Source organism: Giraffa tippelskirchi, chromosome 13 (assembly GCF_054371585.1).
Source record: "Giraffa tippelskirchi isolate mGirTip1 chromosome 13, T2T-mGirTip1v1.2.pri, whole genome shotgun sequence".
In the NCBI taxonomy this organism is placed as follows: domain Eukaryota; kingdom Metazoa; phylum Chordata; class Mammalia; order Artiodactyla; family Giraffidae; genus Giraffa; species Giraffa tippelskirchi.
This window is the reverse complement of record NC_137287.1, coordinates 73,098,958-73,125,660: the sequence shown is the minus strand read 5'-3', so window position 1 is coordinate 73,125,660 and position 26,703 is coordinate 73,098,958. Positions and strand designations below refer to the sequence as shown.

General features: G+C 39.9%; 1 protein-coding gene across 4 annotated transcripts in view; it reads left to right on the top strand.

Annotated features, from left to right (window-relative positions):
• DCLRE1C (DNA cross-link repair 1C) overlaps positions 1-25,750 on the top strand; it is a 36,380-nt gene extending 10,630 nt beyond the window's left edge. For 2 of the 4 annotated variants that reach the window (XM_081553561.1, XM_081553558.1), the window contains 12 exons: positions 1,263-1,347; positions 3,875-3,934; positions 5,620-5,675; positions 6,592-6,693; positions 7,091-7,163; positions 7,309-7,449; positions 12,061-12,162; positions 15,069-15,205; positions 16,092-16,146; positions 19,535-19,623; positions 20,119-20,213; positions 22,759-25,750. In XM_081553561.1, the coding sequence (XP_081409687.1) occupies positions 5,674-5,675; positions 6,592-6,693; positions 7,091-7,163; positions 7,309-7,449; positions 12,061-12,162; positions 15,069-15,205; positions 16,092-16,146; positions 19,535-19,623; positions 20,119-20,213; positions 22,759-23,735 (1,773 nt within the window). In that variant the 5' untranslated portion in view covers positions 1,263-1,347; positions 3,875-3,934; positions 5,620-5,673 and the 3' untranslated portion in view covers positions 23,736-25,750. The remainder of the gene's footprint in view (positions 1-1,262; positions 1,348-3,874; positions 3,935-5,619; positions 5,676-6,591; positions 6,694-7,090; positions 7,164-7,308; positions 7,450-12,060; positions 12,163-15,068; positions 15,206-16,091; positions 16,147-19,534; positions 19,624-20,118; positions 20,214-22,758) is intronic. The other 2 variants (XM_081553560.1, XM_081553559.1) reach the window with 1 other exon arrangement.
• The last annotated feature ends 953 nt before the right edge of the window (positions 25,751-26,703 follow it).

The window sequence follows — 26,703 nt, the reverse complement described above, 5'->3', positions numbered from 1 at the left end:
CCCAACCCAGAAATTGAACTGGGGTCTCCTGCATTGCAGACTGATTCCTTGTGGCAGAAAGCGAAGAAGAACTAAAGAGCCTCTTGACGAAAGTGAAAGAGGAGAGTGAAAAAGTTGGCTTAAAACTCAACATTCAGAAAACTAAGTTCATGGCATCTGGTCCCGTCACTTCATGACAAATAGATGGGGAAACAATGGAAACAGTGACAGACTTTATTTTTGGGGACTCCAAAATCACTGCAGATAGTGACTGTAGCCATGAAATTAAAAGACGCTTGCTCCTTGGAAGAAAGTTATGACCAACCTAGACAGCATATTGAAAAGCAGAGACATTACTTTGCCAACAAAGGTCCATCTAGTCAAAGCTATGGTTTTTCCAGTAGTCATGTATGGATGTGAGAGTTGAACTATAAAGAAAGCTGAGTGCTGAAGAAGTGATGCTTTTGAACTGTGGTGTTGGAGAAGACTCTTGAGAGTCCCTTGGACTGCAAGGAGATCCAACCAGTCCATCCTAAAGGAGATCAGTCCTGGGTGTTCATTGGAAGGACTGATGCTGAAGCTGAAACTCCAATACTTTAGCCACCTGATGTGAAGAACTGACTCTCTGGAAAAGACCGTGATGCTGGGAAAAATTGAAGGCGGGAGGAGAAGGGGATGACAGAGGATGAGATGGTTGGATGGCATCATCGACTCAATGACTCAAGTTTGAGTAAACTCCAGGAGTTGATGATGGACTAGGAGGCTTGGCGTGCTGCAGTCCGTGGGGTTGCGAAGAGTCGGACGTGACTGAGCGACTGAACTGAACTGAACTGAAACTAGAGTATTGAAGTTTTAAAGTTTGTCATGAAATTGATTTCTGCCCATAAATGGAATAGATTTATAAAGTAAGGGCAGATGTCTTCTGTCTCCTTGCCCCTTCTGCAGAGGTAGTTTACCCTTTGATGGTATCTCTCCAGACATAGTCGATCCTGTAAAATGCATGTCTTTAAGATGAGAATGGTGAGGATCAGCCTTTGAGGAGGTCAGAGGGCCCCGTCTGGTCTGTCCTCTGCTTCTTCCCTGTCCCTTTACACCATCACGGGACTGAAGTGGTCATTGGACTGTTGGCCTGCTGGGAACTATTCTAATATGTTTGTGCCAGCGCAGTTTCTGATTTATTCGAGACAAGTGACACACATTGAAACATATTTCCTAGTCACCCAGATGACGACTCATTTTGAATTGCACTCAAATGACTTTTTCCTTTTGTCTTTTTTCCCCAGCTTGAAGGTTTGCTTATACTGTTCACCTGTTACTAAAGAGTTGTTGTTAACGAGCCCGAAGTACAGGTTTTGGGAGAAACGAATTGTAAGTTTTATTTTTTGAATGACACTAATTCTTTTTTCAAGTGGGAAATATTTTCTGAGGTGTATTGAACAAAATATTGTCGTTATTCAAAGCCCACTTCCTCACACAACGTATTTATCCACAGTAACCACCATATCGATATTTAGCCTTTGCTAAATATTAGTTTAGAAGAGGTTGACATTTTATTATTGTTGATTTTTCTTTCTTGTCCCCCAGCATGTTGACCTAGATGCCTAGTTTTGTCTAATCTCACAGGCTGTCTTGCTGAGTTGCATTTTAATGCTTTAAAGTGTAAACTATTTATTGACAATTAATAAACCTTTTATTTAGATCATGGAATAGATTAGGAAAAATAACATAACTTGTGGTTTATAATAAGAAAAATAAACATAACATGATTTGTAATAAAGAACCAAAATAAAAGTAGAATGGATAATTTTGAATCTGGCCATGTAAAATGGATCTCTCCAATAGAAAAATAGTAAAGGGGAGAAAAACAAAGCATGGTATGAAAATGTGAAGATGGCAGGCAAGTTTATGTCATAACAGTAATTGCTCTAAATATAAATGGATTTATTTCAACTTTTGATCAGAAGACAAATTCTTGGTTTAGGTTTAAAAAAAAGATAGATCTCCAAGTTTTGGTCTACAAGACACATAGATAACACTAAAGGAAAAATGCAGGTTGAAGTGGGGAAAAAAAAAAGGAAAAGATATACTGAACAATTAGAAACTAAAAATGCCAGAGTAGCAACTATTATATCTTGCAGAGAGTTGAAGGCAAAAAATACCATTAATTTCAGAGTGTGTTTTTACTATGCAAAGGGACAACCTCTTAAAAGTATCAAGAAGATGCCACTTTGTGGTTGGGGAACTAAGATCCTGCAAGCTGCAAAGTGCAGCCAAAAAAAGAGAGAAAAGATATAATCATATATGCAACTGACAAAATAGCTTCAGACCAGATATAGTAGTCCCTGATCACTCAGTGATTGATCAGAGAAACAACCACAATGAGTAGATAGAATTAGGGGTCGTTACATGGATTAAACCATCAATAATTGAGGGAGCTAGCAGAGAATTCTGAACAAGAGTCTGTTTGATGTCTGACTGCTGGAAACTTTCAGCTCCCATGTCCGCCTTTCCATTCTGCCCTACATGTGGGAAAACTGATTTTAAAAAAAGTCTACACTTTCCTTGGCACCTACATGGCATTCCAAGATGCAAGCCCAGGCCCACCTTGTAACCACAGTAAAAACCAGGACCACCCACTCCCATTTTCTCAGGCCACACAAGCCACTTTGTCCCCACCCCAGTTCCACCCTACCTACCATAGAAAATAAACTACCACAGAAAATAAAAAGGAAGATGAATAAAACTAAAAGCTGGCCTGTAGAGAAATAAAGATAAACTTCTGCCAAGATTGAAAAAACAAAGATGCATATAAAGATAACAAATGATATAAAGGAAAATAACTTATTGAACAGCAGTGCCTTGTTTTGGAAATTAATATAGTATATTCGATAATTTAGATAGAATGGATAAGTACTTGGAAAAGTAGGAAAATCCAAAATTGAGGCAGGAAAAGTAGGCAAATCCCAAATTGAGGCAAGAAAAGTAGACAACTTGAATAAAGAAGTAGCCATCAAAGACATTAAAGCAGTTTTCAAAGATCTCTTCTTCAAAAAAAGCCCCAGGCCCAGATGGTTTTATCTTGCCTTTTGCCAAATATTCAAAGAACAAATAATTCCTATTGTAGGAGAGAATAAAAAGATAAGCTGCTCAACCTCACTGTCAAATGGATAATGATAATACATGGGGAAAAAAGGCCATTTCTATATGAGCACATGTGAACATCCTAATTAAGGATGACTGAATCTAACAGTATTGAAAAAATTGTACATCATGAATACTGTGTGTTTAATCCAAAAATATAAGGTTATTTTCACACCTGAACCTCACTGTAGGTATTATGACATCAGTGGACTAAAAAGATGAAAAATTATCTTCATTTATCAACTACTTACTGAATGCCTCTCTGTGCTGGTTGCCATTCTATAAAGTGTGCAGATAGCTTCTTGAATCTGTGAATTAGGCCAACACATCACAGACTGATGGCAGACTGTGTTCTGCAGCAGAAAATCTAAAAGACAAAGAACATGTGACTACATGTTGTACAAAGACTCAAGTTCAATGGGAATGGGAGGGTTGGGGAGGTGAAGGGGGGAAATTGAATTCATAGTAGAATTGCTGTGTCTGAGAATGTACAGGTTTATAAAGCATCCAATATATACATATTGCCACATCAACCTCAAGAAAGGTGTAATTTTAACTTTATCATGTTTTCAAGCTGTAAAACTGTTTTTATAGTGAAATCAGAAATTGTTCCACTGAGAGTCTCTAATATCTCTTAGTTCCTTTTCTGTGTTTAGATGGCAAAGGCATATAAAGTCATGAAAGAAAAAAGAAATAAAAAAGTCATGAAAGACTGTGTACAATATGATATATACCTGATGTCTTATTTTAATAGGTATCAATTGAAATTGAAACTCCTACCCAGATATCTTTAGTCGATGAAGCATCAGGCGAGGTAACTAAATATTAAATATTGTATTTCTAAAAATTGTTATTTAACATTAAATGATTATCTTTCTCCTTGATTTTGAATGCTCATTTAACCAGAAATAAAATTTATAGTAAATGAATGAGTTTGTAAGAAAAAAAAAGTTTGTGATATATTTATTTTCTACATCTAAGGGACTGAACATTGCTTCTATTCAATTCTAAGGACAGAATTGCTTCTGTTAGTGTCACATGCTAGTTATAGGAGTGCCATAGTAATGGTGTGATTACTATGTAGTATGACTGTCACATGTATTAAGTTTATTATAATGTTAGGTATATAAAACAGTGTTTAATGTTTTTGAAGCAAATTTATGTACATTGTGATTTTTTTTCTGAATCATTTTCTTATTCAAGAAAAAAACATTGTTCAAATAGATCTAGTTTATTTTTTTGTCCTTGAATTCAGACGCAGGTACTTTTGTGTTGCGCATTCAATTTTTTTTTTTTTAAATAGTAACTAGGATTGCGGACCCACCATTTATGTATGTATTTATTTTCACCTCAAGTTATACATTGGGCTGGGAGATGTTTTCCTGTCTTACAGCAAATCCAGTTAATATTTGTTACGTAGCCCAATTAGAACCTGCTTTGTTGACACGTTTAAATCTGAAGAGTGTCCTTGGTGGTGTGGCTGTCATGGTACAGGGACGGACTTTTCACATGTCCTCCCCAGAAGAGATCAGACATTGAAGTACTTCTACAGTAACTGTTCTGAGGGAAAGGGAAGGGATGGCCCGAACCTTCCGAATGCCATCCTGAGCTCCGTTAGCTGGCACTTTTGGGAGATGCTCTCAGTCCCTGGCGGCCTGTGTTAGTGAACTGGGCAGCAGGCAGCAGGTGGCCCTCATTGATTGAGTCCTGCCGCCCCACTCTGGTCCTTTCTCTTTCTTCTCACACACTGAGGCTTGTGTGTTTGCCTCCAGCTCCATCCAGTGGGAGAGCCTGTTTTAAAGGGGCCTTGGGAATGAATGATGTCAAACATAACTGGAGGAGTTACCATGATGGAGCATAGCCGATTAACAGTGTTGTGATGGTTTCAGGTGAACAGCGAAGGGACTCAGCCATACTTACACATGTATCTATTCTCCCCCAAACTCCCCTCCCATCCAGGCTGCCATATAACATCGAGCAGAGCTCCCTGTGCTATACAGTAGGTCCTTGTTGGTTATCCATTTTAAATACAGCAGTGTGTCCATGTCCATCCCAAACTCCCTAACTGTCCCTTCCCTTCCCCCCATTCTTCCCCACTGGTAACCACAAGTTCATTCTTTAAGTCTGTGAGTCTGCTCCTGTTTTGTAAATAAGTTCATTTTTATCATTTCTTTTTAGATTCTGCATGTAGGGGATGTTATGTGCTATTTCTCCTTCTCCACCTGACTTCCCTCACTCAGTATGACAATCTCTAGGCCCATCACTTTTCTTTCTTTCTTCCCAAGAGTGGAATTGCCATATTGCATTAGAACTCTACGTTTACCCAGTTGTTTTGTGGATGAGTATTCCACTTGTTTGCAGGATTTGGAGAGTGGGGAAAGGAGGAGAAAGATATAGCACGTTCTTGAGAAGTACTTGAGTATGTTCTACTCAGGAGGGCTTTGTTTAGCTGGGTCCTAATGATAACTTTTATTATTATTATTTTTTCTTTCTTTTTAGAAGGAAGAGATTGTTGTGACTCTTTTACCTGCTGGTCATTGCCCAGGATCAGTTATGTAAGGGGGTTCATCTATTTTGCCCATTTATTTTGTGTTACATTTGTAGAAATAAACTTGTAGGGTCTAGAAAACAACATGTACCAGGAGATTTGCTTCTTGTGATGGCAATTCCTTTAAACCTTCATTTCCAGGGTTAAACTAGGGGAGACTGGGGCACAGGTCAAGTTCAAAACGTGGCTTTCTTATAACGGAAGACTTCGGTAGCAATCTTTCCACGGGCTTTGCATTTTCTCATCATATGGATCTTTCTGTCTGTAAGCAGGGGTGATCTCTGTTACAGGTGAAGGTGCTGATGCATTTCAGGGGACGTCTCTTGCAAACTCAGTGATATCTCCACCATGTTATTTTTTCCCTCTTTGGGAAGATGTGGCAGCTGAGGGTTCAGTGTGGTTTAACACTTTGGGAATTACATCAGCACCGTACCACAGCGGCTGTGTTTGGCAGGCAACATGGGCTATGGATTTAGTATATATTTCTTCTATTTAGTATATATTTAGTGGGCTTCCCTGGTAGCTTAGCTGGTAAAGAATTCACCTGCAATGCAGGAGACGCTGGTTTGATTCCTGGGTCGGGAAGATCCCCTGGATAAGGGATAGGCTACCCATTCCAGTATTCTTGGGCTTCCCTGGTGGCTCAGATGGTAAAGAATCTGCCTGCAATGCGGGAGACCTGGGTTCGATCCCTGGGTTGGGAAGACCCTCTGGAGGAGGGCATGGCAACACACTCTAGTATCCTTGCCTGGAGAATCCCCATGGACAGAGGAGCCTGGAGGGCTACAGTCTATGGGGTCGCAAAGAGTCAGACACGACTGAGTGACTAAGCACAGCACATATATTTAGTATATGGATTTAGAATAAATTTACTAGAATTTCATATGAGACTTAGAAGCCACTGAGATCTATTTTCTTTCCAGGTTTTTATTTCAGGGCAACAATGGAACTGTCTTATACACAGGAGACTTCAGATTGGCTAAAGGAGAAGCTGCCAGAATGGAGCTTCTGCACTCTGGGGGCAGGTACTGGGCTTTGTGGCGTTCTGGAACCTTAAGACTGCATTGTTTTAAAGGTTTTATTGTTCATTTCTCCTCACTAAATACCAGCCTTTGTTTCTCTTAGAAATCTAATTGGATTATAATAATATTTGTAACAGGAAGGCAATTTTTCTTCTTGAAATGAGGGGATGGTAACATTCTATGTGTTGATCAGGGTGGTAATTACATGAATTGGTCAAAATTCACTGAACCATATATGCAAGAGCTGTATTATTTCATCATATGGAAATCATTTCCCAACAAAGTTGATATAAGAAAAAATCCAAATGACAGAACAAACTGTAAAATAACTGCACGTGTAGGCTTTGTATTTTATTTCCCATGAAATGAGTCACACCTCTTGTTTCAATTTTGTTTTCAGAGTGAAAGACATCCAGAGTGTGTACTTAGATACAACTTTCTGCGACCCGAAATACTATCAAATTCCTAGTCGGGTACGTCTCCCTGGAGCATGGCTGTATTTCTTAAGAGGGCGGTTTGGGGAGTAACAGATGGGATGTTAATTGTTCCTGTTGCTGTGGGTATCTGGGAAGCCCAGGCGTGGAGCACTGTTAACTGCCTTTGAACCTTCCTGCCCAGGAGGAGTGTCTGCGTGGAATCCTGGAGCTGGTCCGAAGCTGGATCTCACGGAGCCCCTACCACGTGGTGTGGCTGAACTGCAAGGCTGCCTATGGTTACGAGTATCTCTTCACCAACCTCAGCGAGGAGTTTGGACTCCAGGTACCTGACGACTCTTTCTTTTCTGTTGCTCTGAGCTTCCATCCTCCTGTCTCCTCCTCTCCTCCCCTTCGTCATGCCCACTCCCAGCATCCCCCAGACTGAAAACCATAACAGATGGATGCAGTCTTTAATTACTTAATTTATATTTGGTTGTGCTGGGTCTTCGTTGCTGTGGGGTTTTCTCCAGTTGTGGCAAGCTGGGGCTGTGCTTCATTGCGGTGCGTGGGCTTCTCATTGCAGTGGCTCCTCTTGCTGTGGAGCGCAGGCTCTGGGGCATGCAGCCTTCAGTAGTTGTGACACCATGGGCTCAGTAGTAGTGGTGCACAGGCTCAATAGTTGTGGTGCGCGGGCTTAATTGCTCCGTGGCATGTGGAATCTTCTTGGATTAGGGATCAAACACGTGTCTCCTGCATTGGCAGGTGGATTCTTCACCACTGAGCCACCAGGGAAGCCATGAACACAGCCTTTGTCATCTTTATTTGCTTCCTCTTGGGAGAATTGACAGTGTGAAGAGCCCTTTGGTGAGAAGTCCCCTAAAGGATGTATTTTTTTTTCAAAATCGCAGGTCATGAAATTTAGTGTTTGTGACCAGCAATGAGGATACATTTGAACTAGGAAATATCTGAGGGGGTTGCTTACAGTTAAGAGTAATCACTGTCATGTGAAAATCTAACGTCAGGAATCAGACACGTGCCATCTAGACCTTCCTTGAGTTAACCACAGGGCTTTGTCCTACTAAGTCCATGCTTATCATTAAATCAAAAATTCCTTTAATAGCCGAGACCCACTGAACATCATAGCTTAGCCTCATCTACCTGAAACGTTCTCCAAACACAGACTAGCCTACAGTTGAACAAAAACATCTAACACAAAGCCTATCTTACAATGAAGTGTTGGGAGTCTCATGTAACTTGTTGAATGCTGTAAGTGAAAACCAGACTGGTTGTGTGTTCTGGACCCACACAACCAGTCTGGTTTTCACTTACAGCATTCAATAAGTGTGTGAGCTGTTCACCCTCGTGATCGCGTGCCTGACCAGGGGCTGTGGCTCTCCTTCTGCCCAGTATCCCGAGAAAGGAGTGTGCCACAAATTGCCAGCTTGGGAAAAGATCACAATTCAAAAACGTATTTCTTATTGGAGATCATGGTCAAAAGTGTATGGAGAATACTGTCCTGGGGCCCTAAGCCCCTTCCCCTTGAAGGAAACACATCAGGTCAGGCTGGGAGTCAGTGTTCACTTGTCCCTTCCATGGGAGCTGAGTGCTGGGCTCTTGGGAACCCCGGCAGCAAGGTGAGCAGAGTGACTGCTTCTGGCAGTGCCCACGACCCCCGAGAGAAGATGGATTTTTGGTGGTGGCTCTGAACAAAACAAATGCTGGAATGAGTTGGACGTTTAAATTCTACTTCATTTGGCATCTTTTATTATCGATCCTCTGGTTAACAGACTTCTGCCATGAACTTAACACTTATATACAACATAATTTAGTAAACTAAAAAGGTTTAGTGCTTTTACATTTGAAATTTAAGCAGTTTCTCCCCACCCCACCCCCCAGTACCGCTCTCCATAAGCCTTACTTCCTAAGTGCTTCTTTCCTTAATTTCTTCCTTCAAGTTTTCCTGTCCAAATATTCTTGGCACAAAGCTCCCAATTCTCCATTTTGGGACAGCTTTGCTTTCATTCTGAGATTGTGGTTTCTATGTGTTTTTGGTGTTAAATGGCCTTTTAAATAAAAATCACAGTAATTGTACGTTGTATGTGTGTGTGCACACTTGCATACATTTTACAGTCTGCTTTTTTGTCCCCCCTCTTGTCCTTTCTTGGCAAAATATAAAGCTAGCCACCACCTGTCAATCCTCCATTTGTTTTGTGAATTTCAGTGGTGTGTGAAATCTGCAAGACTGGAAGCTCTCCCTCAGAGGCCGGGCAGGGAGAAACCCTGGGCCTAGGAGGTGCCCAGGGATGGTGGAGAGGAGGCAGGTCCTAGGAAGGTGACCCTGGAGTGAGCCCTCTTGCAAATCTCTTAATCCCTCTGTAGGGAACAGAAACAACTTTAGAGAAGGAATTTAACAAGGGAATGTAGGGGCTTCCCTGGTGGTCCAGTGGTTAAGACTCTGCACTCCCAGTGCAGAGGGCACAGGTTTGATCCCTGGTTGAGGAACTAAGATCCTACATGCCTGGCGGGAAAAGAGCACACAGAAAAGGGGGAGAAGGGTGAGGTTTTTTGACCGAGGGGTCTGAGAGATGAGGTCTGAGGGATGATTTATAGCCAGCCACCTTTTCAAGCACCTTCATTTTCGTGAGGATGAAACTTTCCCTATGTCTCTCTGTACATCTCAGAATTTACCTCTTTTTATCTCCTTAAGCCAGAAAAATTGTTTCTTCTTGTTAGTCATTAGGAAAACAGGCAGCAAGAGGAATAAGGCTGAGTCACAGTCAGGCTTGGATTCTTTCTACACCTGTCTGGGTATTTAATTTCTGCACTGATTTAACATTAGTCTAATCTGTTTTGTTATTCAGACTTCAAAATTAGAATGCTTTGGGGAGGGTGCCATTTCATTATCCTTGTATCAACTTAGGTACTTGTTGTTTACTCTAAAATACCCAGAAAAGAAGATTTAAGTAAAACCAACATATTGGTTTTAACAATTTAAAATGTATTCAGTTCAGTTCAGTGCAGTTGCTCAGTCGTGTCCGACTCTTTGTGACCCCGTGAATAGCAGCACGCCAGGCCTCCCTGTCCATCACCAACTCCCGGAGTCCACCCAAACCCATGTCCATTGAGTCGGTGATGCCATCCAGCCATCTCATCCTCTGTCGTCCCCTTCTCCTCCTGCCCTCAATCTTTCCCAGCATCAGGGTCTTTTCAAATGAGTCAGCTCCTCACATCAGGTGGCCAAAGTATTGGAGTTTCAGCTTCAACATCAGTCCTTCCAATGAACACCCAGAACTGATCTCCTTTAGGATGGACTGGTTGGATCTCCTTGCAGTCCAAGGGACTCTCAAGAGTCTTCTCCAGCACCACTGTTCAAAAGCATCAATTCTTCTGTGCTCTGCTTTCTATATAGTCCAGCTCTCACATCCATACATGACCACTGGAAAAACCATAGCCTTGACTAGACAGACCTTTGTTGGTAAAGTAATGTCTCTGCTTTTCAATATGCTGTCTAGGTTGGTCATAACTTTCCTTCCAAGGAGTAAGCATCTTTTAATTTCATTGCTGTAATCACCATCTGCAGTGATTTTGGAGCCCAGAAAAATAAAGTCAGCCACTGTTTCCCCATCTATTTGCCATGAAGTAATGGGACTGGATACCATGATCTTAGTTTTCTGAATGTTGAGTTTTAAGCCATCTTTTTCACTCTCCTCTTTCACTTTGATCAAGAGGCTCTTTAGTTCTTCTTCACTCTCTGCCATAAAGGTGGTGTCATCTGCATATCTGAGGTTATTGATATTTCTCCTGGCAATCTTGATACCAGCTTGTGCTTTCTCCAGCCCAGCGTTTCTCATGATGTACTCTGCATAGAAGTTAAATAAGCTGGGTGACAATAGACAGCCTTGACATATTAGCTTTAAAATTCTGAAGGTGGCTGAGCTTTGTTCTGTTTTGCTTTGTTGCATCTGCCAGAGTCCTCCTTTCACCCAATAAAGAAGAGTGTGGAAAGGGAGGATCTGGGTCCCTGCTTCCTCTTCCTGCTGGCCTCCCCTCCTGCCAGCTGCTGGTATACAGCATGTTGTGTGTGTTTTCATGAGCAAGTGAGTCCTTTTATAAACATTTTATTTATTTATTTATTGGTCATGCCTCACTACTTGCAGACTCTTAGTTCCCTGACCAGGAATCGAACCTGGGCCCTGGCAGTGAAAGCACCAAGTCCTACCCACTGGACTTGCTAGGGAAGTCCATGAGCAAGTGACTCTTTTTTTAAATTATTATTAAATTATTTATTTAATTTTTGGTTTAACTGGTTCTTCATTGCTGGACTCAGGATTTCTCTTTTGCAGTAAGTAGGGTTACCCTTCATTGCAGTGTGCAGGCTTCTTATTGCGGTGCCTTCTCTTGTTGCAGAGCACAGGCTTTAGGTGGGCTTCAATAATTGAAGCCCTCAGGCTCAGTAGTTGTGACACACGCAATTAGCTGGTCCGTTGGATGTGAGATCTTCCTGGATCAGGGATCAAGCCCCTTTCTCCTGCATTGGCAGACAGATTCTTATCCACTGTACCACCAGGGAAGTCCAGCAAGTGATTCTTGATTGTTTTTGTCTGCTATGTACACTGCAATAAACCCAATGTTTAGAATAAAGTATGATGTAGAACAGATGTACAAGAAATAGGAATTGAATGACTTGATGGACGGATCCAATGAAATGCACCAGCCAAGTCACCACACTTTTCACTGCCACCCACAATGGACAGTAACGCCAATTGCAGGGCATGGGATCTCGATGTCCTGGCAGATACTAACAGGCATTGAAAGAGCTGAAAACTAGGCTTCAAGGAAGAAGAAAGAGTTATTTTGTAACTGGATGATTTACCCCTACCCAATTTACCCTTGAATACTTTATTTATAGGAAATACAATTCCAATAACATGCTTATTTGTGTTGTTTTCCTCAGGTTCACGTGGATAAACTAGACATGTTTCGAAACATGCCTGACATTCTCCATCACCTGACAACAGACCGTGACACTCAGATCCATGCGTGTCGACATCCAAAGGTACACAGTGAACTCTTTTTCTTGCTGTTTGTATGATCCACAGAAACCAGAATTTTAGGTCCAGAAGAAACCTCAGAAATCCCATTTTCTAGGCTCTTCAATTTCCAAATGTGAAAAGTGAGGCTGAGACCCCAGTATTAGATCAGGGTCATGCAGCAGTACATCACTATATTCCATTACCATAAACCTAGTTAGTAAACAGACACAGATACTTGTGATTTCTGATGAAATATATTTATACAGTTGACATATGTTTATTTGTAATGAATTATGTAACAAACAATTGATTTGTAAGTAAAGTAGTAACATTAGAGCTTATAATTTAAAATTTAACAAAATGTAATCACCGTCCATTGTGGTTTACTTTTGAAACTCATGACACATGCACATTTATAAACTTTATTTTTCTTCTCATTTGAGGTAAATATCTAGATATAACTTCACTTTGAATTTTTAAAAAAATTTTTTGGCCACACCACACGGGATCAAACCTGTGCCCCCTGCATTGGAAGTGTGGTGTCTTGATCACTGGAGCATCAGGGAAGTCCCTTAAATTTTGAAGTAGTCACGTGTATTGGTGATCCAGTTTCCAATGAATATTTTTAGTGTCTTTGAAACTCACTGGTAGTTGGTTTTCTGATGCCACCATAGAACTTCCTTCTCTTATTAACTGCCAGGGATTCAATTTTGAATTTGGCTTTAACATTTCCATTTTAATTTATATTGTCATTCAGTGTAACTTAACCACTAATTAGTGACCGTCAAATGCAGGGGTTCGTGTGATCATAGTTTTTCTCTAAATTTTTAATCTTGGCATTCAAATGCTGAGTAGTTTTTATTTTAGTACATAGTACATTTATACGTTTGGATAATCACTGTGGTAGTAAACTATGTGACTCCATCAGCCAAAATCCTAAAGTTTCTTTGCCCTAAAGTAAAGCAAAATTAAAAAAAAAAGATTCTTATCCATACCATGGAATATTATATTTCAAACCACCACAGGAGAGATATGAGCTAAGAAATTCTTTTGATGAATGTTCGCTGCATATTATAACTTACATCATGAATTTACTTCATCATTTTGTTTGTGTATGTATACACACACACACACACAGACACACACACCATGCAGTTATTTAATGTATGGATAAAAATAATGTCGATGCAAGGTAGAAACTGTTTTGTCCTTTTTCTGTTGGTTTTGTAGTCTTTTCCCCAACAACACCCCATAAATGTTTTAATTGGCAGATTTCTTTTTGCTTGGTGTAGAAAATGGCAACCCACTCCAGTATTCTTGTCTGGAAAATTTCATGGTTGGAGGAGCCTGGCGAGCTACAGACCATGGGGTTGTAAAGAGTCAGACACGACTGAGCAACTGAGCGCTACACTTTGTATAGTTGATGTACAGTACTATATGTTACAGATGTACAGTATAGTGATTCACAGTTTTTAAAGGTTGTACTCCATTTACAGTTATTATAAAATATTGGCTCTATTTCCCCATGCTGTACAATATGTCCTTGTAGCTCATTTTATACCTAATAGTTTATACCTCTTAATCCTCTACTCCTATCTGCCTCTCCCCCTTCCCTCTCCCCACTGTTAACACTAGTTTGTTCTCTGTATCTGTGAGTCTGCTTCTTTTTTGTTATATTTATTAGTTTGTTGTATTGTTTAGATTCTACAAATAAGTGATATCATATAGTATTTGTCTTTCTGTCTGACTTATTTCACTAAACATAATACCCTACAAGTCCATGCACATTGTTGGAAATGGCAAAATTTCATTCTTTTCTTATGGCACATTATCAGCATTAGTTGAGCTGATGATGCTCTTGTTTTGCATTATTTTTTTCTTTTCTAACTTTTTATTTTGTATTGAGGTATAACCAATTAACAGCATTGTGATAGTTTCAGGTGAACAGTGAAGGGACTGAGCCATACATATACATGTATCCATTCTCCCTCAAACTTCCCTCTCATAGCTCATGGTTTATATATGTACCACATCTTGTTGCTTCCACATGTTGGCAATTATAAGTAATGCTGCTTTGAACATTGGGGTGCATATATTTTTTCAAATTAGTGTTCTTGGTTTTATTTTTTCCGGATGTATACCCTGGAGTGGAATCGCTGGGTCGTATGAACACCTCGTCCTCTTCATCTGGATTCCACTGTGTGTCAACACCACCATGTTTTCTTCCCGGCAGCCTCGTCTCTCTCTTCTGTGTTTGTGTAACCAGCACGCCACCCCCCGAATCCATTTGGGTCATGACACTTCACCCTAAACAAGGACATTCTCCTGTATGACCACAGTACAGTTCTCACACTCAGGAAATGCAGCATTGATACAACACTGTTGGATGCGATGTCATCCATATTCAAATATCCAGTTGTCCCAATCGTGTCCTTTATGGCTTGTGGAGGGAGGAGCAGGGCTGTCCAGGATTTAAAAAATATATATTTATTTATTTGGGTGCACCGGATCTTAGCATGGCATATGACCTCTTAGTTATGGCATGTAGGAGCCAGTTCCCTGACCAAGTATGGAACCTGGGCCCCCTGCATTGGGAGTGTGGAGTCTTGGCCACTAGACCACCAGAGAAGTTCTCAGGATTTTATTTAGAAGCATGTGTTGCATTCACTCAGATCTCCTTAGTTTCTTTTGATGTAGATCAAGTAAGGCTCCAGTCTTATGCTTTTCTTTCATCACATCGACATTTTTGAAGAGTCCAGGCCAGTTATTTTGTGGAATGTCCCTCACTTTGGACTTACCTGTTTCCTCATGTCTGTCTGTCTATTATCTATGTCTGAAAATTCATCTATGTTTGTTTTTGAGACCCTGCCTACAAACAGATTTGTTGAAAATGTTAAACTGTTTTTCTGTATTTTTAAAATGTTTTTAGGCAGAGGAATATTTTCAGTGGAATAAGTTACCATGTGGCATTACTTCCAAAAATAGAATTCCACTCCACACAATCAGCATTAAGCCATCTACCATGTGGTTTGGAGAAAGAACCAGAAAAACCAACATCATTGTGAGGTAAGCAAGCAGTGTCTTTGAAGAGAAACGTTGTTCAGTCACTTCTGACTGAACAAAGAGTCATTTCTGATTCTTTGCGACTCCATGGACTGCAGCACACCAGACTTCCCTGTCCTTCACCATCTCCCGGAGCTTGCTCACACTCATGTCCATTGAGTTGATGATGCCACCCAACTATTTCATCCTCTGTTGCTCCCTTCTCCTCCTGCTTTTAGTCTTTCCTAGCATCAGTGTCTCTTCCAGTTGAGTTGCCTCTTCGTATCAGGTGGCCAAAGGATTGGAGCTTCAGCTTCAGCATGAATTCTTCCAATGAATATTCAGGACTGATCTCCTTTAGGATTGACTGGTTTGAACTTCTTGCAGTCCAAGTGACTCTCAAGAGTCTTCTCCAGCACCACAGTTCGAAGGCATCAATTAAATCAATGGTTTAAATGCAGTCTAGCCTAAGCCCAAGAAGAGAATACATTACAATTGTGGAAAATAACCTCTGAAATTTAAATTCTATTTGAACTAAAGAAATGCTGCTTCCAAACCTATCTGTTGGCCAGTATCTCCCAGGGTCTACCTGCGTTAGACAGACAAGAGGGTTAGAGTTGGGGTGTCTTGCTTGGCGGGGAGTCATGAATGGATGTTGTAGGAAGTAGAAGCCCTTGGTGGAGTAGAGGAGCCCCACACTGATCATTATGTTTTAGCAAATTTCGTTAATGTTTGCTATTCAGAATGTCTACAAAATTTATATTTCTGGAAAGGGCTCCCCCCTGTGCCAGGAAGAAATTACTGATGGTAGGATGATTTCACACTGCAGTAGCCTACATGAAAAGACTTGAAGTTTAGAACTTAGTTTTGGTTAAGTGACCTTTAATTTTGTGTTTGCATCTCCCACTAGGACTGGAGAGAGTTCCTACAGAGCCTGCTTTTCTTTTCATTCCTCCTACAGTGAGGTAAGAGGATCCCATAAGCTCAGAACCTTGGCAGGCTTAGTGGCTTCTGGGGGGCATCTCTTTTTCTACTGCTCAAGGTGGGTTGTGGCTTTTCCTAAAGAAATGCGGGGAAGACATCTCAGTGAATGAGGTATGTCACTAAGTCTAAAGGAAATTGCTGATCATCATTTTCAACCTAAACATTGAAGAAAACATATAATTAAGGTTTTCTCTCTCCCTTGCTTTCTAAATTTATTTGAAATTCCCCAATTCAGTTTGCCTGTCATAAAAGAATCATAAATCTTACACAGCACATGGAACTATATTCACCATCTGTGATGACCTATAATGGAAAGGAAATCTGAAGCTGTACACCTGAAGTGAACAGAATACTGTAAATCAGCTATAGTTTAATAAATAAAATTTAAAGGCTAACAGACACAACAAAAAAAGTGTCCCTAATGAAGTCATAGTTAAGAAGGTAAAATACTCTATTATACAACACAAGGAATATAGTCAGAACTGTAAAAGTGGAGTATAACCTTTTAAAATTATGAATCACTACATTGTATACCTGTGACATATACTGTACATAAACTATACTTCAATAAAAAAATTGAAAAAAATCTTAAATCTTATTTGAAGGAGAACTTCAATAAAAATAAAGACTGAAAAAAATCTTAAATCTTATTCGAAGGAGTACTTCAATACAAAGAAAGACTGAAAAAATATCTTAAATCTTATTTGAAGGAGCACTGCAGATAAAACCTCATGATAGGCTGCCATGTACTGCCCAGATTCTTGGCCCCTTCCAGATTTTGATTGTACTGAAAAGCCATTTAAAAAATAGTCCTCAATATTCAGAACTATGGAAGAACAAAGCTGATTGGGGTATAGACTCTGTCCTTAGTAAGGATCAGTATAGAATTACTCAGTTGAAGAGCACTTAATATGGTTATGTGAGGATACTTTTTATATAGGATATTGACCTACTAGGATAGGAGCCTGACATACGTAATTTATTTGCAAAATCCTCAAGCATTTCCAAAGTAAATGCTAGCATCTTACAAGTACAGGGGTTCAGTAATTTCATATATTGGAGAAAAAGATCAGAGCTGGATTTTTATGACACTTTGTCATATATGATTTTAGTTTTGCCATTTCTGCACTTAATGCATTTCCCTGATAATGGTTATTTTTTGTATTGGAGGTACACAGATACAGCTCTGCAGCAGTGACCTGTGGGCATGGTACTGATTTGAACAACTCCAGGAAATGACATTCTTTAAAAAAAAAAAATTTATTGAAGTATAGTTAGTTTACAATGTTGTGTTAGTTTCTAATGTATAGCAAAGAGATTCAGTTATTTGTATGTGTGTGTGTGTGTATTTTGTACACACACACACACACACACACATACATTCTTTTTCAGATTCTTCTCCCTTATATGTTATTACAAAATACTGGATGTAGTTCCCTGTGCTATACAGCAAGTCCTTGTTTATCTATTTTATACATAATAGCATGTATCTGTTAATCCCAAATTCCTAATTTATCCCTCTGCCACCCCCTTTCCCCTTTGGTAACCATAGGTTTGTTTTCTATGTCCTTTCTTTTTCCCCCCCAAGTATTATTGATTCTCATTATTTGTGGATTCCTTATTACAAACCCGCCTGCTCACTGACACTTCTTTGAACCCTCACATCAGTGTGCATGGTGCTCTGTCGTCCTTTGCACACATGTACAGCTGGGAAGCAAAGGATTGGACTCACCTGACACGCACATTCCCGACTCAGATCACACATGGTGGCCTCTTGCCTTCGTGTTTCAGCTTGCGTACTGTAAACAAGTGTCCTTTTCACTATTTATTGCTTCATTTTCCATATTTTTGTGCTTTTGGGGTGATTTTGTTGTTTGAAAGAGCCCCCAGGTGTAATGCTGAAATGCTGTCAAGTGTTCCTAAGTGCAAGGAGGCTGCAGTGTGCCTTATGGAGGAGGTACCTTTTTGATTTTTGTTCAGTTGTGAGTTACAGAGCCACTGGCCGTGAGTTCACTGTCCATGGACCGACAGTATATATTATGTAAAATATCTTAAAGAGAAACTCACATAAAGCAAGATTGTGTATTTGATTGGTTGACAAATTGCTGTGACTAGAGGATCACAACAACCCTGTAGTTACTCCACCAGGAACAGCGGTCCACTGTTTGCAGTGACGTTATGGACAAGCAGGAGAGGGTGCCCTCTACTGGGTGTCTGTCTCCCTGAACAATTTCTGGTGTGTAGGTCTGACCTTCCTTTCTTCATTCTTATTCTCTTCAAAAGCCTCAGATTTCTACCAGCCTCAACTCTGGATTGATTATACAAATCATATAGGTTGTGGGCAGGTAACAATGGTTTTTCATTGCATGCCTGCTCTGAAAGTGCAAATGAAATTGTTTATGAAAAGTAGCCAAAGAATGGATCTTTGTCTTTCCCCTAGGCTTAATTAAGGTTCCTGTTTTGTTTTAATCCAGAGTTATTAATAATTGCTGGGTTCCCTACCTCTTGTGGTGCTTTACTTGAAAAAGTTGGATGCTAATACTTACTTTGTGCCGCAGTCTCCCCGTGTGCAGAAAGAAATAAAAATCTTTGTATTGTCATGACCAACTCCTAAGTTTTATTGAATATTTAACCATGTGCTAGGTACTTGGCTAAGCACTTCATACATATTATGTCATTTATACTCTTAGATGAAGAATCTAAGAGAGATGAGATAACTTGACTGAGATCACAAGCTCACCAAGATCTAGTAAGTGACAAAGCAGAAGCCTGTCTGGGTTGTTAAGAGATGTTTTGAGGAATGGTGAAAGTTCTTGTTTCAAAGCATTCCGAGCTTTGCAGAAGGTATTCATGACATGACGTTTGCATGTCATTGTCCTTGTTTAGAATAAATCCTGAGAACAAATCAGGCAATTTCAAAGACGTAGTTCTTCTTGGTGTATTGCTAACAATTACACATCAGAGGAAGGGAATGCACTTTGAAGCCCCTGTTTCCTTGTGCATATTAAATACTCAGCTAAATTCCAACTTCCTGGAAGGAGAGGTATTTACTATGGGTGAATGACCTAAGGTAAGGAAACTAAGGTCATGTGAAGGACAGAATCTCTGAATCCGTCACCAGTGAGTCTCACACCTTACTGGGGACCAGAATCACTGCTTCCCAGGCGCCACTGCAGCTCAGTGTTAGGGGGTCTTTGGGGCTAGGGCCTGCACCTTGTGCATCTCTTCTTGAAAGGTCCCGGGCCCTCCTCAGGTGCAGCCGGTGTTGGGAACCAGTCTTGAGAGACTTCAGATTCTCCTCGTTTCGCTCTTAACACCCAGGGTTTTCATGGGAGAGATAACTGATGCATTTTGTTTTCCTTCCTCCAGATTAAAGATTTCTTGAGCTACATCTGTCCTGTGAATGTCTATCCAAATGTCATCCCATTAGGCACAACTATGGATAAAGTTAAAGAAATGTGAGTGGACTACCTGTGGCATTTATGTTGAATGGGATGGATCTAGAGAATAGTTTTGGGCTGAAAGTGGGAGCAAGGATGTGAAACGGGCTGGTTAGAAGTACATAGGCTTTCTTCAAGCAAGTGTGTTCTAGATAATTCTAAAGGCTTCTGGGAATCTGGCAGAAGGAAGCTCTTGTGATACTGAAATTCCCTGAATGCCAGGTGTTCCTCTATTAGTTGCTAGTTATAGGGACCTGCTTTTCTGCAGTGCAAGAACAGAGAAGTTTTGCTCTCCCCAGTCCTACAATTAGATGGAGGTCTACTAGGTTGTTTAAATGCTTGTATTTACCACTTTGTTACAGGAAAGTAATTTTTGATGATTAATCATTGCTTTTCTGCTTTTAATAGTAGTGGTATGGCTTTCCCCCCATAATCAGGTTTTCATAATCTCTATAACACTTAGATTCCAGCAGCTTTTCCAACAGGAAAAATAAAATACTTGTATAATTTCAGCTTAAAGCCTTTATGCCGATCTTCCCAAAGTACTGAGCCCAAATATAAACCACTTGGAAAACTGAAGAGAGCTAGAACAATCCACCTAGACTCAGGTAGGAAGAATGACCCTGGCGTCATGGATATGGATTTTCCTGCAAGGCTGCTTTTCAGGGTGCTCTGGTCTGGGGAAAGCTGTCTTTGTGGTGTCTTCTGATGTAAAAATTTACATGTTGACGAAGTCCAATTTATCTAATTCCTTCTATAGCTTTTGCTTTTGGTGTCATATCTAAGAAAAACTATTGTTTAATCCAAGATCATGAGGATTTACTATTATATTTTATCATTTCTGGGTCAATTTTGACTTTTCCTTATTATAGGTTTTATTTTCTCACCTTTTCACACATCTATTGGATGCCATAACTACATAATGGTATATTTGATCTTTGTCATTGTACATTTAGGTTATTTTGAACTTTTCAGTTTTATAAATATTGTGATGAACATTATATGTTAAGTCTATTTCACAGCTTTCATTATTATAATTGAGTTCAACTGAATTGTAGAAATTACAGTATTTGATACATATTGCCAAATTGATTATACCTGTTTATACAGACATCAATAGTGGAAAGTAGCTGTGAATTATGACATTCATCCTTTTTTATCGGCTTTAGGTGTCTTATCAGTTTGTGTACATGTTTTAAGCATTTCAACACTTAAAATTTTTGTTATGTTTTCTGTTATATGCCTTCCCATTTTCAGAGAGAGAAATTTCAAATTTTTATATTGTCATAGCATAGAATAATGTCAAAATAAACTTCTAATAGCATAGAAATTTTACTTTTTTTCAGACACATACAGGTGAGTTAATGTGAAAATGTTCTGACAGATTATTTTTACAGTTGAAACATACCATGATACTATTATAGTCACTGATTCAGAAGAACATGAAGCTGTCCAACTTGACAGGTGATAGATACAAACACATTCCACAGAAAGGTAACTTTTGCACATTGTGAAGGAGCTTAACAAATGTGTTAATCCCTGGCTTAAAATTAAGCCATAACTTGGATATTAGGATGACTACAGATACAGCAGCTAGACATCTTAAGTCACCGTAAGTCCTTTAGAAGATGAGTAGAAGATAAACAGTTGCTTGTTTGAACAATTATCAGTTGTAACAGAACCCTGGACTTTAAGAGCTGGGTTTCCTCCCTCAATCCGCCTATCTGGTTTCTTGACCTTTGCGTTGTCACACACCTTCTCCAGGCCCCTCTCCTCAGTGGTAAAATGAAAGCTTGATGATGGTTCCTATATCCCCCATCCCATTAAAGCAGCTTTAAAAAATGTAGTTTTAAGCTACACCCTTTGTCACTGGGAAAACAGTTAACTTATAATTACCTACTTCTTAACATCAGGTTCAGCACTAGAATAGTAAGTTACCCTATCCAGTAAGCAGTCTCATGAGCATTTCATTTCATTCTTCAAGCTTAGGTACCATTAGAGGGCAGGAAAATATTTGTTCCCCCTTCCCTAATTCCAAGCCATGTCATTTTAACTTATGTAAAGTTCATTCTCTATGTAAGATTTCCTCATTTTCAGGATGTAAGTGGACAGAGCTCACTTCAGGCCAGTGCAGCATGCCTGAGACAGTAAAATGACACCTGACGTAGCTTCTTCAGTATTTTGGTTAAAGTCGATCTGTTCTCCCTCCCCCGCCCTTCTCTCGTGGCCTTGTGCACTCAGCACAGGCTGCGTAGCAACGAGCAGACACTGGGTGACTATGCACGGTTCTGGGGGCTGCTGGGATGGCAGGATCAAGGTGCTGGCAGAGCTGGGTCTTGGTGGGGGCCCACTTCCTGGCTTGTACCACCTTTTCACTGTGCACACACATGGCCTTTCCTTTGTGCATGGGCCTGGAGAAAGTGAGAAATCTGCTTCCTCTCCTCAAACAGTAATCCCATCGCATGTGTCCCCCCAACACACACCATGAGCTAATTATCTTCTAAAGGTCCCACCTCCAAATACCATTGTGGAGTTAGAAATTAAGAATTTTGGAAGGACACAGACATTTAGCCTGTAACATGCATGAGGTATTAATAGGTATCAAAAAATGTTCATAGAAGGAAAACTTTAGAAAAAAATTGTCTTTTTATTGAATCAGCCAATGCGTTGAACATCTACTGGCTGCAGAGAACAAAGAGTTTGCAAATGTCTCTCCTAGTGTAGACAGTTTCAAAGCTGAACTGATGTAGAGAATCAGCTGTAGAACTTAAAAAATAAATTATTCGGTCCTACTTTCAGGGACTCAGTAGGTCTGAAATGAAATGTAGAAAGCTATTTTATTTAAAAAGCTCTCCAGATAAGAACCACTGATTAAGTCTCTGTGGTCTTATTTGGGGAGTGCAGATCTCTAGTTTCAACTCGCTGCCTGGCTTTATGACAAGCTGAAGGCTGGTAGTCAGGTCAGATTGTTCAGACTATCCCAAGAATAAGCGGCCTTTTAACTTCTCTTGGAAGAAGAGTGAATTCCCATTATTTGCAATTCTAAGAATTAAAAAATGCAGCTAAGTGCTACAAATTAGATTTTTAATTAAAAGCATAAATTGGTTCCTTCTGCATTCTGTTACCCACACACCTGTTCTGTTTGTCTCACAGAGGAGGAAGAAGACGATGATCTCTTTGATGATCTTCTGCCGGTACCTTTAAGGCACAAGGTTCCAAACCAGCAGACTCTTCACCCTGAGGTATTTCCCACGCCTGCTATATCACAAAACCAGCCTGAAAAATGGAGAGAAAGCACAGGATGCTTCAAAGCAGAGAGTATGCCAACGTTCTTTTGGGCAAACTTTATAGATTGTGAGGAATCCAACAGTGAAAGTGAAGAATCAGAAATTCCAGGATCAGCTCAAGGAGACAAGGGTCCTGTCCTCCAGCCCCAGCAGAGGGCCGATGGGGAAGTACCACAGTGGGAAGTGTTCTTTAAAAGAGATGCTGAAGGCACAGACGACTGTTTGGAAAACCTCCCGTCTTCCACAGAGGCGGGGGGCTCCCAGTCCCCGAAGCTTTTCAGTGATTCTGATGGGGAGTCAACGCACATTTCTTCCCAGGCCTCCTCTCAGTCAACACACATATCAGAACAAGGAAGTCAAGGCTGGGACAGCCAACCGGATACTGTTTTGTTGTCTTCACAGGACAGAAACAGTGGGGATGTTACCTCCTTGAACAAAGGGGTCTATAGGGCAGGAATCAAAGAGAATATTCCTGCCCCTCAGCCAGAACAAAATGTACTTTGCCTAAAGGACACTTACTCAGATTTCAAAAGCAGAGATCAAGATGTAAATATAGTTCCTAGTGCTGGAGAAACCACCACTCTAAGCAGTGGGAAGCAGATGCTTCAGGAGAAAAGGCCATTGACGCTTAGCAGCAGTGCGGATTCACAAAGCTCCTCTGATTTTGAAATTCCCTGCACTCCAGAAGCTGAGCTTCCTAAACAAGAACATTTACAGTATTTGTATGAGAAGCTGGCAACAGGGGAGAGTATAGTAGTTGAAAAAAGAAATGGCTTACTTCATTCTAGAGCAACCACTAAACAATGTATACTAACAGATACCAGTCAGAATCATAATAGATAAAATGGAATACTTAGAAATGATCCTATTACCTAAAAGGTGGCAGTAAAGAGGAAATGGATGACGGAAAAATAGAGGGGAGAACAGAAAACATGACATAGGAGAACTAAATCCAAACATTTCAATTGTTTTCCAGTCGCTAAGTTGTGCGTGACTCTCTGCAACCCAGTGGACTGCAGCACCCCATGCTTCCCTGTCCTTCACTACCTCCCAGAGTTTGCTCAAACTCATGCCCAAAACATATCAATAATTACATGGGAATAGGGGAAAAGTAAACCAACTATATACTGCCTATAGGAAACTGACTTCAAAAGACTTGGGTAGGTGTACCAGTGAAAGAATGTAAAACTTTACCCTGTAAACATTACTTAAAGATGCAGTGTCTATATTCTAATGTTAAAAGGTCCAGTTCAAAAAAAAAAAAAGGTCCAGTTCACTGAGACAGAATCAAATCCTAAATGAGCAAGTACCTAACATTTAAATACACAAAGTGAAAACAACTGAAGGAAGACAAACTAATGCACGATTACAACTATAACAGAATAAGTTTAGAAAAATAAGCAAGGATATGGAAGAACTGAATGGCACCATCAACCAACTGGATGTGACTTGATAAAAGTACACCTCACAGTAGAATACAAGCTTTTCAAGTTCACACAGGACGACGTTCACCAATGGATCACATCCCAGGTCATAAACACACTTCAAACTTAAATAAGCTTGAATCTATTACTGTAAACTGATGGCTACAAGAGAAGGTCAGCCCCTTACCTACCTCAGGTGTTCCATCATCTTTAAAAATGTTGGGGGAAGACAGTGATAAAAATTAAAACCTAAAGAAAATTCTTAAAAGGCATTCAACCTCTTTAAAATCCACCAGTAGGTTATGTTTTTGCATAGTTATGTATGTGCATTTAATATACTTATTCAAAGATATTCATAAACACTTTGGTTTGCTGATATTTCATATTAAGAAAGCAAAAGCAGAGCTTTCACTTAAGTGGAGTCTCTAAAATCCAATTTGCAGATGAAACTGAAATGCATTATCACCATGCTGCATTAGAGATAAACCAAAAATAAGTACTGAATCCACAAGACTAATTAAGGTTATAGGACAGAATCAGTGGGAAAGGAGAATAAACTGGGTGTTCAGGGGGACAAATACCAAGTGGACCTAGGAAGCCAGCCCTCTCACTTGTCCAGAAGGGAATTTTCCTTTCCCAAGTGTTGGGAGAAGGATAAATTAGCCCGTGTCCATTTACATGGGAGGAAAACTGGACAGTGACTTTTAAGTTTCAGCTAAGAAACTGGCACCAGAGAGGAGTAACCCAACATGATAAGGCTCAGGGCTGAGAGTTGGGGGCCTGGTGCTACTCCTTTCTGTTCTTTGAGGAATATGTTGAATCATAATTTACAGCAAGTGTCTCTGTCCTAAATTACTCAACAATTAGTTTATTAATATGTACACCAACAGACTGGGCTGAGCATCATAATATAGCTGCCGGCGAAGGAGCTGAAGAATGCGGAGTTTTAAGGGGACATGGAACCTTTTTTCTAGCTCAGATGCTACCCTGAGCTTTTGATGAAATACACTCTACAGACTCAGTGTGACTGGGGAAGAATTATATATTATTCTATTTTGCACAGCTCTCCTATAAGTACCATTATCTAGATTCAACATGAATATAAAGTCACTAGAGACAACCAGTGGCAACTACAAAATGTTCAACTCTCTAACTACAACTGGCCTATTACAGGAACCCAGAGACTTCGTTTTTAATTTTTAGCTCTAAAAATTAATTGTACTTCATTATACATTTGTACATATTCACTGACCCTTAAGACTTCATCTTAACAGTAGAGCTTATGATCCAAGGTAGGTGTTCAAAACATGCCTGTAAACATTCTTCTGAATATATTTGTAGTATTTTATAATCACCATCAATTTAATATTCCATATGGCCATATTTTTATTGTTTTATATGTGATTATAGCATAATAAATGCTAGCTGAATGTATTTAGTGGCTATGAGTACTAGAACAGACTTTGGTCAAAAACCCTGCAGTGATCACCAAATATTTTACAGTACAGAATAATTACAGCTAATACTGATATATGGTGCTTCCTCTGTAACAATGCTTAATTCTTCCACACTCTTTACTCCTCTCAACCACCCTTTGAGGTAGGCACACTTACCATCTGCGTTCACAAAGGAGGAGGCTAAGCCAGAGGGGTTAGTTCATTAGTAAGGTGTAAAGCCAGAATTCAAACAAGGCACTCAGGCCCCCCCAGGCCATGCTGTTAACCACTGTGCACTAAAGCCTCTCAAAAAGAGCATAAAAGTGGGTAGGATTAATTACACTGGCTATTTGAGTTTTACTTCAAGAACTGGGATGTATAAAATAAGTGAAAAAAGTTTCAAAATGCCAAGCTATATTATCACAAAAGAAACCCATGGCTAGTCACATCCTCTTAGAGAGGAATCCAGGACTTCACAGTTTGTTTACACTAATTAGTAGAAACTGATTTTTTTTTTTTTAAAAGTCTGCCTGAAGTTGGTCAAATACGTTAAAAGCAGTCAAGGGTAGTTTCTGATTGTGGGGATGTTAATGTTAACCGCGGCAGTCTAAGCCCGTTTCTTCAGTGTGTTTAGGGAAGATAGCACCAACCTCCTCGACTCATGAGAAGCACAAGAGGATATACAAAGGGCCTAAGACTTGCTCAAAGGCTATCAGCTCTAATTCTAAAATTCCTCTGCACTTCCAGGCAGTACTTAGCAAAACTGTTTAAGTACTTGGTGACTAATAATGCTAAAAAAATTTAAGCATCCATCTACCTTATGCTAAGTACAAAACTTTAATATTCAAATGCATGAGCCATGACAATAATAAAACTTTCTTAAAAGTAATATTTAAAAGAATGGTATAAACCTTTGGTTAATCTCAGTAACAGGTAGTCAGGAATGCATCA